Source organism: Cyprinodon variegatus, unplaced genomic scaffold (genome assembly GCF_000732505.1).
Source record: "Cyprinodon variegatus isolate N-32 unplaced genomic scaffold, C_variegatus-1.0 Scaffold174, whole genome shotgun sequence".
Taxonomy (NCBI): Eukaryota; Metazoa; Chordata; class Actinopteri; order Cyprinodontiformes; family Cyprinodontidae; genus Cyprinodon; species Cyprinodon variegatus.
Window position 1 is genome coordinate 1,254,598 of NW_015150627.1, and position 18,065 is coordinate 1,272,662.

Sequence of the window (18,065 nt, forward strand, 5' to 3'; positions counted from 1 at the left end):
ATCTAAATTTAAAACAGCAACATACTGTATGTTACTGGCTCTGTAGCTTTGCATTGGTCTCATGTTTTCCAAAGTTTTCCACCAACTGATGAAGACCTTGTGACATCTTATTCTCTGAAATATGCAGTAAGAGAAACCAGACCAAACTACTAGAACAAGCCTTAATGTTCCTCCAGTTATGTCTGAGCAGACCGATCACCATTTAGATGTTTGGTTTCAGTTTAGTTTTTGTTTTTGACACCTGTGAGCTGAATGTCCCTGGGACTAATGGACAGACTAAATTACCAGAACCATGAAGCTGAAACACCAAGTGGTTCTCTTTTATGACTTATAAAAGATGGCTTTAAAGTCTCCCTCCTTTATTCTCCTCCATTCCTTTATTATTACTTTTAATGCCCTGTCAAACCTTGCCGATTTAGACAGTGTGTGCCTGACGTCCCAGAATCTCCTAAAACGCTGGCATACTCTGAACTTTTTATGTATTTTTTCAATTTTTGGCGTATGCATAGCATATTTATAATGAGTCCAGAGCGTATGTCCAACAACAACCTAACTTATGCATAACGTACAGCAGCGTAATGCCCATGAAATGTCAAAAGCCAGTGTCCTGAGGGGGGCAGCAATTTGCCCGAAGGCCCTATCCTGCATAGAAAGATTTATTTGATCGCGTATTAACCTAGCTGCTGTTTACCACCCTCCAAAACAAAGAATAAACAAAAAGAAAAAAAGAAAGAACGTTTGCAGTCGCAGCAGATTCAGCGTCATGTCTGCTAAGAAGTTTGTTGGTTGTGGACGTGAACGCAGGGAGGATCCATCACACTCATCTTCTCGCTCACCTTATGATGGGGCTAAAGTCTGAAGGAGTACAGACAGTTTCCTCCTGCTAACCCCCCTTTTACACCAAAATGCTGCCAATACGCCATTATACAGTAGCTGTAAGTTAGAAACACCTTCAGTCGTCGTCTGGAACACATCAAATACGTTTATACGCGTTGGAGATAAGTTCTTGATAAGTTATGCGTAAGTTATGCACAAGTTACTGATAGGTTTTGGATAAGATAGAAACCTCGATTAATAAGTAATGTATGTCAACAATTAAATAACTTACCTGTAACTTATGTCCCACGTGTGGCATACGTTGGTATACGTCAGGACGTATACGTCTCGACGTATTTGCCGTATGTCGTGTGCCAGCGTGTTTCATCATGCTTTAGCGTACTTCAGCTCATAACGTACCCATAACTTATCCAACGTATGCCAGCATTTTTGCAAGATTTCCGTACATCAGGCAAACACTGGCTAAATCATCAAGGTTTGACAGGGGCATTAGGCATTGAATGCGCAGTTTTGCATGGTTAAAGTTCATCACCAGTGCATGAAGGCTTCAGTCCTCGATGTGGCCTTTATGAGTTGAGCCCCAGCCCGTTGACCTTTGTCGCATGTCTTTCCCCATCTTTTTAAACCCTGTTTCCTGTCGGCTGACATTTAAATGAAGGCCCAATGCCAAAAAATCTTTAAAAAGAAAAACTAAGCTCTAGACTTTCTTTCTTTAAACTTAAACCATGAACTTGGCCTAAAAATTCAAACTAGCTTATCTTAAGGGTCTCGCCCCCCCTTTGTTCTTTGCTGCACTGCATCCATCTTCATAGCTCTTCCCCCACACTGGAGCCTGCTGTGAACACACAGGCTGTTTAGCAGGGCTAACAATGACGGCATATTAACACCTATGGCACAAAAAGAGGAAAGATCAGCATTGTGCTTTACAGCGATGCACAGCTGCAGCTCACCAGCAGCCTTTAGCTTGAACGGGAGGGGTGTGAGCAGTTCAGACAGCAGTGTGATTGACACTGATAAGACATTCCTCCTGGCTCTAATAGGTTGTTTCTGACCAGGAGCCATGTTTTTCTGCAATAGCAGTAGGACCGCTGGAAGGAGCTTAATTTTTTCCTTTTTTATCACAGATCATTAGTCTCATATTCTACTGTCAGAACACAGGGACAGTTGAAACATTTACAAAATGATGTTTCTTTGAACTTGTGATAAAGAGCTGTCATTACAAAGTGCAATAATTCACCTATTTTTTTAAATGATTCATTAAGGTAAAATAGAACATAACTTTTTAACCCTACATATTACAATAGATTTCGATAGATTTCCACTGCATAGCTTTCTATAAAGATTTATGTCAGGGCTGTGGGAATTGGGCTGACAGGGATCTATTATAGGCTTTGTCATTTTCATTTCCTCAAACAGAGTCAGAGAATTACATGCTGAGAGAATATAAAAAGGGGGATTTGGAGTGAAGCTACAGGAGTTGTTTTTATTTAAAACTAGAAAAAAGATTTATTTCTGTGCGACAAATACAGAAATGCAGAATGAATCGAAGATTTGTCTTCAAGTCAGTTCATCTTATTTATATCACAACCCCATTTAACAACCAACGTTATCTCAAGGATTTTTACATGACAGAAAGATATATATTTTTTGCATTAAATTAATTCTAGAAGTTTGATCGATCTATTTTTATTTTTTTTATTTGCAGAGTAAATTGTGCACACATAGCAGCATATCAGACTTTATCTGGCTGTGCACATGCATGCTTTACATGTCCATTTCAGATTTGTCACGGCGGTATTTGTGAAGTTGTGCTCTCTGTTCGCTCCCAAGATTTTACTATGCACTAATGCTTGTGCAGCAATAGCCTTCTGCAAGGTTACAGATACCCTGCAGAAGGCGGCTAGTGCCTTAGAATAAGCCTTGCAGCGAGAGGCATCTAATTAGGAGAACATGCTACATGTCGACTAATCCTCAACAGATGCAGCATCAAAGGCTGTCAGGATTGCGCACGATTATCGGCGGTTACCATAAGCATTTTTGAATAGAGTGAAATGATAGAAGACTTTCCGTTATACTTCATTTTAAAGGACTGAGCCATAAGGATCCTTGCCTCATCCCTTCCTTTTTTTCAATCCAAGTAATAATCTGCACCTCGAGGATATCCTCTTTAGATGAATTTTGATGCTAAAGCCATGGTTTTATTCTATAAAGTGTTTGACCTGAGGCTCTGCATCTGATCCATGCTTGTTTGTATGCATTTCTTCTTGGAACCATTCTGAGCCCCTTTCAGGTTGTTGTGGATTTTTTTAACTGTAGATAAGAGCAAACTAAAGAGGAGCATTGGATTTTTTTTTTTCCCCCCTCAGGGGTTCTGTGGAACCTTTCTTCCTGCGACGCTGTCAAAATGACAATCATCCGGGACGCCTTATCCACTCTGACCAACACTGTGATTATCCCTCACTCCGGATGGAGCAGCTCAACCTTCGATGATGACCACAAGCTGAAGTTTCACTCCTCCCTGGTGCTAAGGAACACTACAGGTTGCCTTAGGTAAACCACCTGATGAGCACACTGGGCACTAGCACCCCCCTGTGGGCTTTCAGTGCTATTACAATCAGTATGTTGCAGACAAAGGTACACTTTTCTTCCTTCCACTCTTGCTTTATTTTTTCCAGTCAATATTTCTTTCTCTTGTACATCTACCCCTCCTCACATGTTCTTTATTCCTTTTTTTCTTCATAGTCACCTTCCTTTTTGCCTTTAACTCTCCTTCCTGCTCATCATTTCTCTTAAGTATTTATTTGTCTTTTTTATCTTTATGTTGTATTTCATTTTTTTCTCTCTGTGTCTTTATATTCTTTCTTCAGTTCTTTTTAATTTACTCTGGTTTCCTTCCTTTATTGTGTATTTTCTTCTTCCCTCATCTTATCTTTTGGTCCCTCCTTACCTTGCATCTTGCAGCCCATCATATGTCTTTTCTTCCTTTTTTTTGCTTTTGGTTTTTTTTTCTTTCTGTGCTTACTTTTGCTTTTCCTTCCTTTATCTTTCCTTTGATGCATCTTCTTTGCTTCTTTTATTGTGTCTCCTCTTCCTTGCATCTCTTCTTCCATCTATTCATTAATATCTGTACAGGTTCTGCTTGTTTCACACTTAAAAGCTGCCTCCTACACAATCATCTGCCATAAGTTCATGGTGGATTTTGATAGTTTAGTCAAATAAGCCTGACTTCCAGAGAGCTCTAGAAAGAAGATTCTGGAAATGTCTTGAATTTCTATACAAAGACTTTTAGAGTTAGAGATTACAAAAGGTTTTTTATTTTTCCTGCCCTATTTTGCTTTAAGTTGTAATTAACGGTACTCACTTGAACTGTGTGTATGTTTCTGCATTATGTCAACATTCAAAGGTATAGTTAAAAACTCTTTATTTACTCAGAAAAGAGCCATAATTACTTGAGTCAGGCCATACAAACACTCCTCATACATTAAAGATGGTGACTGGGAACAACAAAGCCCACATTACCATTTCAAGTAGGAGACACACACACAGCCCTCCTGTTGGGTGTTTGTTTACTGGGTAAAGCCCCAAATTAAATGCTTAATGTGTGTGTGTGTGTGTGTGCGTTCTCATGTGTTCATGTTTTTTTCAAAGGAACCTGAGTTCAGCTGGTGAGGAGGCCAGAAAACAGATGCGTACCTGTGATGGCCTGGTTGACTCACTGCTCTACGTCATCAAAACCTGTGTAAACACTTCTGACTTCGACAGCAAGGTAACCCACACATATCCTGCTGCCCTTCCCCCATCCACACACACATACATACACATACACAGGCCTAGAGGAGAACACTTAGCCAGTCGATAAGAATCTCTGGAGAAAATACCACAGTTATCCTCTTTGGATCATTTTATTGCCTGTGTCAAAATGACCCTAAGAGCAGTTAGCAGAAACTAGTTCATGTGCTTTTGTCACCCAAAGCACAGCCAGAATGAACATAATGGAGAACCTTCAGCATCAGATGTTAATCACACACTAAATTAACACTTATTTAATGGCTGCTGTGGAAAACGGAGAACATCTCCCACACATGTACGACATTTAACTGGATCATCTGAAACGTAGATTGTTTTTCCCTATAGGAAAGACACTTTGTCCAACAGATAATATTTGCAGAGGTTAGTTAAGGCTAAGCAATGGAACATGATGTGGAAATAATTTAAAAACAAGGCATTTGATATAGTTTTAGTACACTTTTGGAACATTATTTAATATCCAAATTATTAGCCTTTCCAATCAACTCGCCTAAAGATGTTGGTATTTGTAAAGCACAACAGATTGTTGTTTGGCCTTTTTTTTTACTATTCCTTTTTATTTTATGTATGCAAGTTAAAAGTCGTGCTGCATAATTCATAGCAAAATTTACTGCAGTCGAAATATCATTGGGAGCAACATTAATATCTCAAAAATCTGTTTGCAAGCCAATATTTATTGGCTATTCATTTCAGGTTTCAGGGATTTATATTTTTTTACGAATGTAATAACTTCAAAGTCCCACCTCAGTAGATGTTCATACCTAATAACAGTGAAAGGGCAGAAGAAGAAGAAGAAGAAAAAGAAGAATGGTCACAGGAGATTTAGAAGCATCATATTGACAGATGAGAGGAGTCAGGAAGATGGTGATTCATCACGGCCATTATTATTACAAGGGATTTCTGCAGTAATAATAATAATAGCTGTGATAAATCAACAATTTCAAAACACAGTTGTGTTAACTGAAATCATCTTGGTGAGTTCAGTTAACAAAACCTTGAAAATATAGATAAACATAATAAATATTACGATACGATGTTTTCATCCCAAGCTAAAGTACCCCTCCGCTGTTGTGTTTTATTGTTGTTTACTTTCTAAACTACATGATTAAATCATATTTTTTTTCATTATTTATCAAATTAGTTAAACTGCAATATATATAAAATGTTTGCATAAGATGTGCATTTTAACATTGGGAAATAATGTTAAAATCATAACTAAGATTTGATGGAAAAAATTGTGTTGATTGCCGTATCTCCTAACATTAATTGTGACATGCGACGCATACGTTTGAAGCTTCTATCTCCTTGTGTCTGGCAGATTGTGGAGAACTGCATTTGCACTCTGAGGAACCTGTCCTATCGTCTGGAGCTGGAGATGGTGCCTTCCAGAATGACAGGCGGCCAGGAACTGGACGGCTTACTGGGCAGAGAGTCGCCCAGTAAAGAGCTGGAGTCCAGCTGCTGGGGCAGGAAGAGAAAAAAGAAGAAAAACAGCCTGCAGGAAGACTCAGTGGGTGTTCTACCATAACTAAAGTCATTTGCATTTGGATTATTTTGCTTGTTTATGCTTCATAAGTTCTAGATCATCAATCTTTCTTTCCTTTAACAACTGTCTTTCATTTTGTTTTGCTCTATTTAAGAACTATATATAAGGGGAAAATTTGCTGTTTAGGTCTTAGATTTTGCACCAAAGTTAACTTCCCAACCATTGTCTGATGTTTTTTTCATTAACAGGAAACATAAATCAGCTGTTTTTTTATGTGTTTTTAGTTTTTGACTTGCTGATCAGTAATCAGAGCAGATCAAGCAAACATATTTTTTCACAGCGTATCTAAAAACGTAAAATCATGATACATTTCTAAAGCATCCTGCATTCTCAGTCTAACTAGTAACTTACTGTGTCTTCAGTGGGACGGTGTGGGGCCTATCCCAGGCTTCTCCAAGTCTCCAAAAGGGGCAGAAATGCTTTGGCATCCTTCGGTTGTAAAACCTTATCTGATGCTGCTGGCTGAGAGCTCCAACCCGGCCACCCTAGAAGGCTCAGCAGGTTCCCTTCAGAACCTGTCAGCTGGCAACTGGAAGGTAACGTCTAAATGTGTATTCATCAAAGCAAAAATGCAAACATTTTCTGACACTGTTCTACTGTAGATGTAAAATGTTTGAAATGATCCATCTACTCAGCAAATATAAATGGATTTTAAGCGGCTCACCTCTTCTTCGTCAGTCAAACTAATCTCCGTTTAACGCTTGAAATCACAAACGTTAACATGCAAATCTCAAACCCATCAGTATTCCTATGTGGCAGGGAGACCTTAATGAAATTTTCATCTTTTCTGCATTCAGTTTGCAGCTTATATCCGTGCAGCGGTTCGCAAAGAGAAAGGGCTTCCGATCCTGGTGGAACTACTGCGGATGGACAACGACAGGGTGGTGTGTTCTGTCGCCACGGCTCTGAGAAACATGGCCCTCGACATCAGGAACAAGGAGCTTATAGGTCAGGAGTTATACTGTAGTGTATAAAATACAGCTTGAGCTGATAAAATGAAACACAGATTCTGTATGAGCCTTTATGAGTTTTGCTGCTTTATAATGTAGCTGTTGTTTAATGTAGCTTGGTCAGAGGCCATGCTGTGAATGTGTTTGGCTTCGATTAATACACAAACAGCTTAAAAAATTCACATGATATGTTGTTCTTCTAAATTTCATCTGAAGTTTACCTATATTCACCGTAGACATAGTCCAAAAACACTCTTCTGGCTTGCCAAGGCCCATTTACTTCTTGTAAAGTGATGATGATTGACTACAGATGGAGGGAAGAAAATAGCCCCTGCAAAATATAACTGGAAAATCAAAGGGATATACAGACTTACACAATGCAAGAACATTGTTAGAGCCAGATTTCAAACAATAATGAACCCAAAATCGTCATTAACCGTTGTTTTAAAATAATTAGGAGAGAAATGTATTATTCCAGAGTCTCCAAAAGGAATTAATCTGGCACTCTCAGCCTGAGAATAGACCATAAACTAAAGCTTTGCACCAGCCCATGTGGAAAAAATGCTTAACTTTCTGGAAAGTAGATTTAAAGTCAAGTAATGGAAAAGGTTGAGTTGATTGGCTGCCAGAACATATGGTCTAAAAGCTGAAGGATAGTGAGGCGCTGAAGCCATCTGACACCAAACCTTCTTCAATGTTTTAATGGTCCAGGAACTGATCACAGATCAGAATTCAGTGGCAGATTTCCAAAGGTTGGAGCTCAAGAAGATCAACTTTACTAGAGTTCATACTTCCTTCATGTTATTCACTGGAAGTTTTCTTTCTATTTCTACCTTTTTGAAGCTAAATCAGTTTTAATGTTTTAGAAAATATAGTTACCTATTAAATAGTCCCTGATATCTCTGCGTGTTCCTGTCAGCATCCTCTCTGAACACTGTAATTTATCTTTATATTTAGCGCCAGGTATGATGCAGTACATAAAGAAAAGCTTATGTTTGTATTTGCCTTTTTAAGGCACCTTCATATATCTGGTTAATGCAAACCTTTTAGCAGGACATTCAAGCAAACATTAGCACTGCTGGGTGGCCGTTTCTGGGGGGCTGTCTGAGGGAGGTGCCTAAAATCATACAATCCCAGAATATAAAAAAGAAAAACAAAGCAGTTATTGACTGCCTAATATGGAGATACTGTTCATGCCATGGTGAGTACATGTTCTGCTAAAGCTGAAATAAATTGTTTTCCTTCATAAAAGGCTGTCAATATGTGAGATGAATATTTATTCAGCAGCAGCAATGTCTGAGGGTGGGGGTTAATGAGATTTTATTGATGGTTAAAAATGCTTTTTGAGGTGTTTGTTTCACTTGGTGCAGTAAATGTTTAGCGTTTTTAGCTGCGCTGCAGCACTGAAGGACAGATAAGGGAGGCAATCCTCCCTCACAATGAAACAGCCTTACTGTGTCATTTAGTAAAACTGCCTGCCATGCTGCAGACCCCAGCAGATTTGGATGTATTATTCTGTATCGAGGTGCCTTTACGTGCAGTTAAGGTTAGCATAAAATTACATTTATATGTGCATTACATAACATGTTAAAAAAATGGAACACATGTGATGCATCACCCCTTTTTTCTGTCCTCCTGCAGCAAACCTGCAGTATAATACGCCACGACGCATAAGCTCCAAGTTTCCCCTCTCTCTCCCCTGCAGGAAAGTACGCAATGAGGGACCTGGTAAACCGCCTCCCTGGGGGGAACACCACCCTGCTGTCAGATGAGACCATGGCTGCCATCTGTTGCACGCTGCACGAGGTCACCAGCAAAAACATGGAAAACGCGAAGGCCTTGGCCGACACAGGTGGCATCAAGAAGCTGGTGGACATCACCAAGGGCAGAGGAGACAGGTGGGTTACCAGTGCACGTTCGCTTTAACAATCGTGAACACTAAGCAGTGGTTCTTGCACAAAAGAACACTGTGTAACAGCTTTGCTGAAACCGGCGGAGAGGTGGCAGTGTCTGCATCCCCTTGGAACAATGCTGCAGTAGCTATTTTTGTCTTGCTGTGTATCCTAGAATATTTCAGGTTAAAGCACATTTAGGACAGCCTGCTCCATCAATCATTTTATCTTTTAATACTTATGATGCATTATAAATTTTGTTGGAAAGATTCAGGGGTTTTCAGAAATGCATAATAAAGTTTGTAACTGTTTTCCAGGTACTCAGTGAAGGTGGTGAAAGCAGCAGCTCAGGTGCTGAACACACTATGGCAGTACAGGGATCTACGGCCCATCTATAAAAAGGTTCGCACAGTCTGCTTTATGAGAAAACCTGTCATCATCTTATCAACGTTTTAAATATAAGCTGTTGTAGAAGTAATGTTTCATGTTTTATTTATTAAACAGGACTTAGCAGAAGCTTTTATTAACTTTAGTTTTTTTCACATTTTTCACCTTAAAGCCAACGTCTGTTGTATATTTTATTTGGATTGTGGTTTACCTAAACAACGTCACATAAGCTTCGCTTCCGTTAACCATCAAATTGCACAAATTCCAATTAAAACAAAAAATTTTACTAAAAACATACACTTATTATTTTTTTTTTTTTCATAAAAAGTTTTTAATACTTAGATGAAGGGATTTTTGGTCTTATCAAAATTCGTATTTATCGAAAAACTCCAATGGAAAAAAAAATTTTCCATCACACAAGTTTTTTTGCACGGTCATTTTGCTGCCTTGTAAAAGGACGAAGAAAAGAAGACCAGAAGTGTTTGTAAAATAATGGCGCCCACTAGAGCCGTGGATGAAGTATGGATATATCTCATGGGTTTTAATCTGCCGCTGTCATGTTTTTTTAGAGTTATCACATCAATAAATGTATTCACATGTAATTTTAATTGTATTTGTTATTAAATGGAAACACTACAATTGCAAAACGTAACATTTTCAAAATGAGCAGAATAACTTAGTTTTACGCATATTTGTAATGAAACCGCAGCTGTTTTTATACTCACATGACAGCTAGGGATGGGCAATTAATTGCATTTGTAATATAATTGCAATTTAGCGAAAATGCTATTTTCATATCACAGGAGCACTCAATTTTAGTCAAATTACATTTAACAAAAGTAAGTAAATTTCTCCCTCCAAACTTTTATGTGGCAGTAATCTGCTTAAAATTGCTTTGCAACAACACAGAAGGGACAAGACAGTTGCAGGAAGTAGGAACTTTTTCACACAAATTGTACAAGAAAGTCCTGCAAAAAAATGGAAAATGAAACCTTAAAGTGAAACATCTACAGATTGATGCTTAGTGTAAAGGGGAATCGAAAAAAATCACAATATTGCTTGAAATTAATTGAAATCTTGATCTTTGGCAAACTCGTTCAGATTTACTTCTAATGACAGCTTTAGTTCAGAACTGCACAAATCTGACCTTAGTTGCTCTTCACAGGCTCTTAAATGCCATGATCTCTAGTGATGAAAAACTTCTCACATCACCCTGAGTAAATCATCCCCACTATGAAACACGGAGTTGACAGCATCATGATGTGGGGATGGTTTTTCTTCAGCAGTTACAGGAAAGCTGTTCTTTGTTATTTGCTGATGGTTTGAGAAAAGAAAACCTGTTAGAGTCTCCAGAAGACAATAATGAAGGTTGACCTTATTTAGCTACAGCTATAAACCATCTGTTTAGATCAGAGCATATTGATTTGTTAAATGGCCTAATCATAGCGGATTCTAAAGGTAAATGGGTGATGATGATTAATAATTAAATGTCTCAGTCATTTTTCATCCTCAGAATGAGAAGTTTTTCCAAAAGAGTCTGGGAGAAATGTTTGAGTCAGATATTGAGGAAAGCTAGTAGAAACATAACCCACAAGCTTTGCAGCTGCTGTGAAACGTGCTTTTAGTATTAAGGGACTTTATACAAATGCATAACAGAAATGTTGGAAGAATTTTCAATTCACTACACAATTACGCTCCACTTTGTGTCGATCTTTGACATCTAATCCAGCAAAATGGGACAAAGCTCAAAGATGTAGGACTGACTCTTTATCGCTCACAGGATGGCTGGAACCAAACCCATTTCATCACCCCCGTGTCAACACTGGAACGGGACAGGTTCAGGTCCCAACCCACGCTCCCCACCAGCACCATCCAGATGTCCCCGCTCAGCCACCCCGGTGCGTTCTGCTAGCAGACAGACTGCAGCAGTGAAAGAATGAGCCATGGAAATTAAACAGGCTTTTCTATATTTTTCTCCACAGCCGCCAGTGCCACATCATCTCCTGCAATGCTGGGCATCAAGGAGCACAGAGGCTCAATCAGAGATTATCAGAGAGCTCAGTCAACTATGCAGTTTTATAATTACCAAGGAGACGGCAGTATTCATAGAAAACAGTATACAGGTATGGAAATGAAAGATGGTGAATTTCAAAAAGAAATTTTGAATTATCTGCTGTAGAATTGAAGCAGCTTTTTGTGCAATTTTGGTTCCATTTCATTTTCTTCTATGATCTCCAAAATTTTCCCAGTAGACCCCAATCCTCTTTTGTCTGGTTTTTGACAATCGATGTGTTAAAGATAAAACCTGTTTCTCCCCACTGGATTGAAGTCTGTCTGCTGTCTAGGAGTGATCGCTTCAAAATGGAGCTATTAATACATTAGGTCATAGCCACAGACAGGCATTGAGTGGGCAGCCCAGACACACTCCAAGCCAGAGCCCTCGCCAGCCTTCACTGGTTGGTGGGAGCAGGAGGCGGGCAGAGCAAACAAACCAAGCCTCCACAATTGATGTTCTGAGTTTCTGGATTCCACCAGTTTGATAAAGGGCCAAAGAAAATACCCATCCCCATGGGTTATGTAAACTACAGTGCAGCACAGGCCAGCCCCATTATCTGGTGTTATTTCTCTCCAGCGCAGCCCCACACATCTTGATCCTACTTTATCTAAATACCAACATCTGCCCTCAAGGGATGTACAGACTCTCTGTCTGATATTAAATAAGGTGTCTTCATGTAAAATTCGCTATTTCTTTCATAGCAGTAGTAACTTTATTGTTGTTTTTCCAGGGTCTGCTAAATCCTCTCCTTATTACTACTCATCACCCACAAGGGAGGAGCCCAGAAGAACACAGGTGAATATAACAAAAAATTTAGAAGAATAAATCATAATCGGAACTCAGCTTTTTGCCATTGTGCAAAAAAGCAGAACAAAATTTTGACTGATAGATATACAGACAGACAGATGCCTACACTTTACTTTTTTTTTACTTCTCGGAGACATGGAGTAAGGACTGTTCAGTTGAATTTTGACTCCAGTCTTTCACTTTTAACTAAGGAAAGAAAGGGAAGATAAAACCAAGCTTGGTGTGTCAGCTTCTAACTCCCATGTTGAAGCTGGAAAAGTTTCCGTACTTTGGTCTGAGCAGAGCTGCAGGCTCAGCTTTCCTTTGGATCTAGCTTGCGTCTGTCTCAGTTTTTGGGATAACAGCTGGCTCTATGTAACCTTGCACTGCAAGCTGGATTGTCATGAGAGTTTTCAGTCTCACAGCAAATTCATTTTGAAAGACTTTCGCTAATACGTCCATCTCGTAACAACCAGCAGGTCGGACCAATGACATGCCAGTAGTGTTTATTGGGGCAGGACATGTAGGAATGACGACAGTCAGAAGGGCATAACAAACATGGCTACTCTGGAGGATTCAACTGTCAATACCATATTGACTCAGTTTTAGCTAAAAATAGCAACATTTTTATGTTTGAAAAAGGGAAAGATAAACACTTTGTCCATTTGTAGATTGGAAAGATGTCTGTGCATTTCTTCCGACAGGATTTGAAAAAAAAGTTAGATTTATCAACTTAGGGAACTTCACGATTCGCTCTACGATTGGCTGAAAGCATAATATGGAAGGCGAGTACTAACTGGCATGTCACCCAATCAGCTCAAAGTATTGTTGTAAAAACGTCCCTTCTTTTCATGGACAGACTGAATGGCAGCCATCCCAGATTGATAACGTAGAGCTCAGTCTTACACATATCAATTTATTTATTATTTATATTAATCTTTAAAGTTTTCTCATTACATTTATATAGGTCATTAATACAGGTTTCCTTATATTCTCTGTTTTGCCCAAAATACCTCCTTTAAACATAAGAGGCTTCTCAAAGTTACAAAAAAAGTACCACTGGGCAGTATAGCCTTAATAAGAACTCAGGTTCTTATTGTTTCCTGCTGTTCATGGTCTGAGAGCTGAATGATGCCTATGTATGGTAGCCTCGACTCTGTCGGCCTGCCCCAAGGCAGCTATGGCTACAACATGTTAATGTGGCCATGAATGGTTGAATGGCCAAATGTTGTGTAAAGTGCTTTGGGGTCCCCAGACCTTTTAAAGACAAATAACCTGCAGTTATTTAGAAAACAGTGCCATTGCCCGTCAAACATTTGCTAAAAAAACAAGTAATGAAAGACTGGAAACAAAAGATTTGCCTTATGTTCTGGAAGTGGTGGAGTTATGCATAGAGTCCATTATGGAAAAACACAAACCTATCTGATCAGTAATCAGAACACATGGATTCTTTGCAGGGACAGTAGCACTGAAGTATCAGCAAAACTTAATAAAAGCAGGGGACAAAAAATGATAACAGAACGGCAGAGCTTCAGTTCATCAGACTGAATGATCAGTATCCATTGCATAATGATTCATATATAAACTGTTTCAAATAAACCTGAACATAAGATCGAAAACTGCAGCATAAAGATCAGAATAAAAGTGTTTAAAAAAGGGGGGTAAAAAACTTTCCTAACTCAAAAACAGCTAAATCACAGCACCTGACACGGCGATACATCACAGACACCAGCTGAGCAGCGACGCGCTAGAATAGGTTTATCATCCTTTTGTCAGATTAGGTTCCAAATCCAAGCAGTTTGGATGCTGATGAGCTGGAATCTCACCTCCTGGATGACTTTGCCCTTAATGTCACCATGACTCCTTCACACTTCCCCATTACTTCATCTAAAAAAGTTTTCCTCTTAAAATGATTTATCCAGCTATTAAATTAACAATCAACATTAAAAATCCTTTTCTTACTGGACTCCTTAGATTTTAAATGGTATCGCCAAACTTCCTGATCTCAGGTGGTAAATAATTAGCCTGTAAGAGATTTTGCGGATAGATGAGGAGGATCGTGAGAGAAATTAGGCTTCCGGCTAATCTAATACAGAAGAGCTACAATTTCCTATGAAAATGAAAACTTGAAAAGTCCAGATTTGATCATTTAAGACATTGCATGTTGAACAAAACACCATACATCGACTATACTTGTTATATTGCACCGTCCTTTACTCTAGGCAAAATAACTTGCTCAGAATTTTCCACCTCAAACATGGTTTTAGTAAAGCAGGTTAACATGCAAAGCTTGACACATTGACATTATGTATGGGGATGTAAAGGTCAAATTAGATGGAATATTTTCAAGGAAATCAACAGGTTCTCTCACCCCTCTTAGTTGTAAAAGCCCACCAATGCAACAGTTTTTTTATTTGAGGAAAAGGTTGAGGAATATTTTAGAAATTCCTTAATTTTCTTTGCGTAGATCTTTGTTTCTGAAGGACGATTTGAAATGACCTGAAGAAAAGTAGTTCAAGTTAGTTAGGAGCCTCCCGGCTGTTTTACCCCACTTCACTAGTACAGAGAACCTGGCACGTATTCCTCTGGTGCTGCTGGGAATAACCCAACGCATCAACTATTGTTTGAGCAAGAGTGGATGTGACTGCTGAGTTTGGGATGTCCTCTCTGTGTCTCGCCCGGCTGTCTCGGTAGGACACATTCATGTGTGTCTCTTCACATAACAGACATGCAGAGGAAGGAACAGAAAGAGACTCTGATAATATTATTTCAACTTTTGCATAAGTTGAGATGATGATCATTATTTTTATTGCTAATCAACATTCATTGTTTACATTGAAATGGTTTTCTTTTGCATCAGAGATCTGAGATATAAAGACTAGACCATCTTTTATTAGCTGACTCTCTGATGCAGCTGGACACACATGAGATTGAAACCATTAAGTGGACGATGAATTTGAGAAGTCTATTAATTAATATGGTGAAACATCCTAAAATAGTTTGAAAATAGTATCACATTTAAACTATTGTATCAATCATTAATCTTGGATATTATGTATAAGCGTCATCTCAGGAATTTAAATGTTGTTTGTGGAAAAATCTATGAAATATCCAAACTAAAGTTACTTAATATAAATAAGAATACAGTTTGATTTGATCTGCAAATCAAACTGTATCCTTTTTTATATTAGGTAACTTTAGTTTGAGTATTTCATATATTTTTAAGAATATTAAAGTATATAAAGTATATTCCTTTCTACAAGCTAAAGAAAACCTTTTAGCCGCCAGTGAAATCAAGTTGCTTGTTTATTTGCTCGTTTATTTTGGGGAATATTAGGAAATTAAATTAGGATTTTCGGAGATTTTGATGTCTGGCTTCACCAGCACCAGACTAGCACGACATCCATGAGCAAATCATGGCAGCTTTTTGAGGAGGTGAATCAGAAACTGTGTAACATATCAGGTTGTTTTCTTTTTTTACTTTTATGAGCATCCATATAATCTGCAGGGTGACATCATGGCAGCTAGATAAACAAAGAGATATGAGTCTCTCCCTCATCCTAATTTTATTATCTGCATCTGCACTCAGAACCTCTGGATTCCAAGCGCAATGGCCCTACCACTAGGCCGCCATTCCCCTCTCAACACCTCTGTCTCATTGCTAAAGGCATGATACTGGAATTACTGTATTTCCCAAACACTAAAAGAAATTTTGACAATTTAGGACTCAATGATCTCAGTAGGAACTCTATAGCAGAGACATTAATAAACCCCTGGTCCACTGAGTGAACATACATTTATACAGCAAAGTTAGTGAAGTTTAGAGCCTAGAAGAACACCATAAGAGATCCCTGGCCTTTGATGAATTAAAAGATCTCCCAGGAAGATGCATAGTTTTGTTTTTTTTGTAATAGGTCCAATATACCAAAAGCTGTGAAATCTGCCCTGTCTGCTAAACTCTGAATTTCCTTGGAGATGTTCTTGGAGTTTCAAAAATGGCAGTGGGGTTCTGATCTTAATTAGTACCCAAACTAGGAATTTCCTTTTAGGCTACGTTCACACTGCAGGCCTTGATGCTCAATTACGTTTTTTTTTGTGAAATCAGATTATTATTTTTTTTTTTTTTGTGTTGCCGTTAACATTTCCAAATATATGCGACTTGTATCTGATCTCCTGTGTGAACTGCATTCATACAACACAAGTGTCCTGCATGTGCAGTTAAGGAAGCAATGATGTCACAAGCAAGCGTGCTCTGTGCTTATGGAAGTAAACACGGATGGTAGTGCTGGAGCGCATCTAGCGATCTTTCCCAACGTTAAAAACCCCTGTCTTTTCAAGATGGTTAAAAAAAAAGACTTTCCGCATTATCGTCCACCATGGTTGCTTTTATTCTTCCCGCTTCTAGCGTGGCATGTCGCAGAATAGTGACCTGTGTTGAGTATTAATGACGTTCAAGTCGGATGAATGCGACCTGGCCTGGAAAAGATCTGATTCCTATCGGATTCAGGACCACATAGCCAAGTGGCCTGGGTCGCATTGGAAAAAATCAAACCCGTGTTGTTCAGACCGCCATGAAAAGATCAAATACAGGTCGCATATGGTCAAAAAAAAATCAGATTTGGGTCACTTCATGCTGCAGTGTGACTGTAGCCTTAGAAACACCTTAGGTGACAAACAGTAACAGATGGACTGAATGAATAATTGAAGGCCTGTTTTTCTTGCAGCCTTTGTATTACTCAGAAGAGGCGAGCCGAAGGAACTACGACACATACAGGATGTACGTGCAGCATCCTCACGGCTACGACGAACCATACTTAGAGGAAGTCATCACCTATCCTCCTACAGCAGACTACAGCTCCCAGCCTCACGGACTGAAATCCACTTCTAATTATGTAGACTATTACGCTAGCACACGGAGGCCTTCCTACAGGGCAGAGCAGTACCCGGGTTCTCCTGATTCCTGGGTCTAAGTCCAGACGTGTGTCTGCATTACAAACAGAGAACTTTTGTCCTGCCGGATTCTTCTTTTGCCCTGCAGCAGAGCCGAAGAGCAACACAGGAAACTTCTTTCATGAACTTGGCTTTATGAGTGTTTGTTCTAAAGTGGATGTGCTTGTATGAGAGGGGGGGGGTCAGCAGAGAAGCAGCAGAAGGAAAGATGGGATGTGTGCCAAAGAGGGAAATTATGGAATGTTTTTAAAGGTTATTTTTCATTTAACAGAATAAGAAGGAATCATTCCAGGGAGATATCGGACATTACCATGAGAAGACTTGTGTCGTATGTAGATATTAGCTTTATTTTCTCTAAGGAACTCATAACTGTGAGAGCATGGTTAAAGGTGTTTGTCACGTAAGCGAGGGTAAGCGGTAAGAGTCGAGATGTGAGGGAAAAAATGTATGTGAAGAAGCCAAAACGGATCATGAACTTGTTTCTAAAGAAATGAAATTAAAAAAAAACACTAATTAACTAATGATGTTAGATTGTACAGAGGGATCAGTTTTTATCTGTACGTCATGTTGAAACTGTGTAATGCCATGGAGTCTTGTACATTTCTTTGATTTTATTGTAAATACCGAAAGAAAGTCAGCATTACTTGGTTTACACATCAGCACTGGTTTAAAAAATACTGAAAAACTTGTGCCATGTTCTAAAGATATATACATATACAGATCTGTGGAAAAAAAGATGGCATCGTAACAACTGTTAACAAAATAAAAAGGTCATTTTTGTTTTTTAAACCGGTTGTGTGATTTTTCCTCTTTTTAAAGATCACAAGAAAGTATTTAGAGAGACCAGAGGGTCA

General features: G+C 38.9%; 1 protein-coding gene across 6 annotated transcripts in view; it reads left to right on the forward strand.

Moving 5' to 3' along the window:
- The window catches only part of pkp4 (plakophilin 4), a 108,928-nt gene extending 91,219 nt beyond the window's left edge, over positions 1–17,709 (forward strand). For all 6 annotated transcript variants that reach the window (XM_015378543.1, XM_015378541.1, XM_015378544.1 and 3 more), the window contains 11 exons: positions 3,204–3,387; positions 4,486–4,603; positions 5,963–6,154; positions 6,553–6,726; positions 6,988–7,138; positions 8,846–9,038; positions 9,350–9,434; positions 11,200–11,317; positions 11,402–11,542; positions 12,206–12,270; positions 16,986–17,709. In XM_015378543.1, the coding sequence (XP_015234029.1) occupies positions 3,204–3,387; positions 4,486–4,603; positions 5,963–6,154; positions 6,553–6,726; positions 6,988–7,138; positions 8,846–9,038; positions 9,350–9,434; positions 11,200–11,317; positions 11,402–11,542; positions 12,206–12,270; positions 16,986–17,231 (1,667 nt within the window). In that variant the 3' untranslated portion in view covers positions 17,232–17,709. The remainder of the gene's footprint in view (positions 1–3,203; positions 3,388–4,485; positions 4,604–5,962; positions 6,155–6,552; positions 6,727–6,987; positions 7,139–8,845; positions 9,039–9,349; positions 9,435–11,199; positions 11,318–11,401; positions 11,543–12,205; positions 12,271–16,985) is intronic.
- The last annotated feature ends 356 nt before the right edge of the window (positions 17,710–18,065 follow it).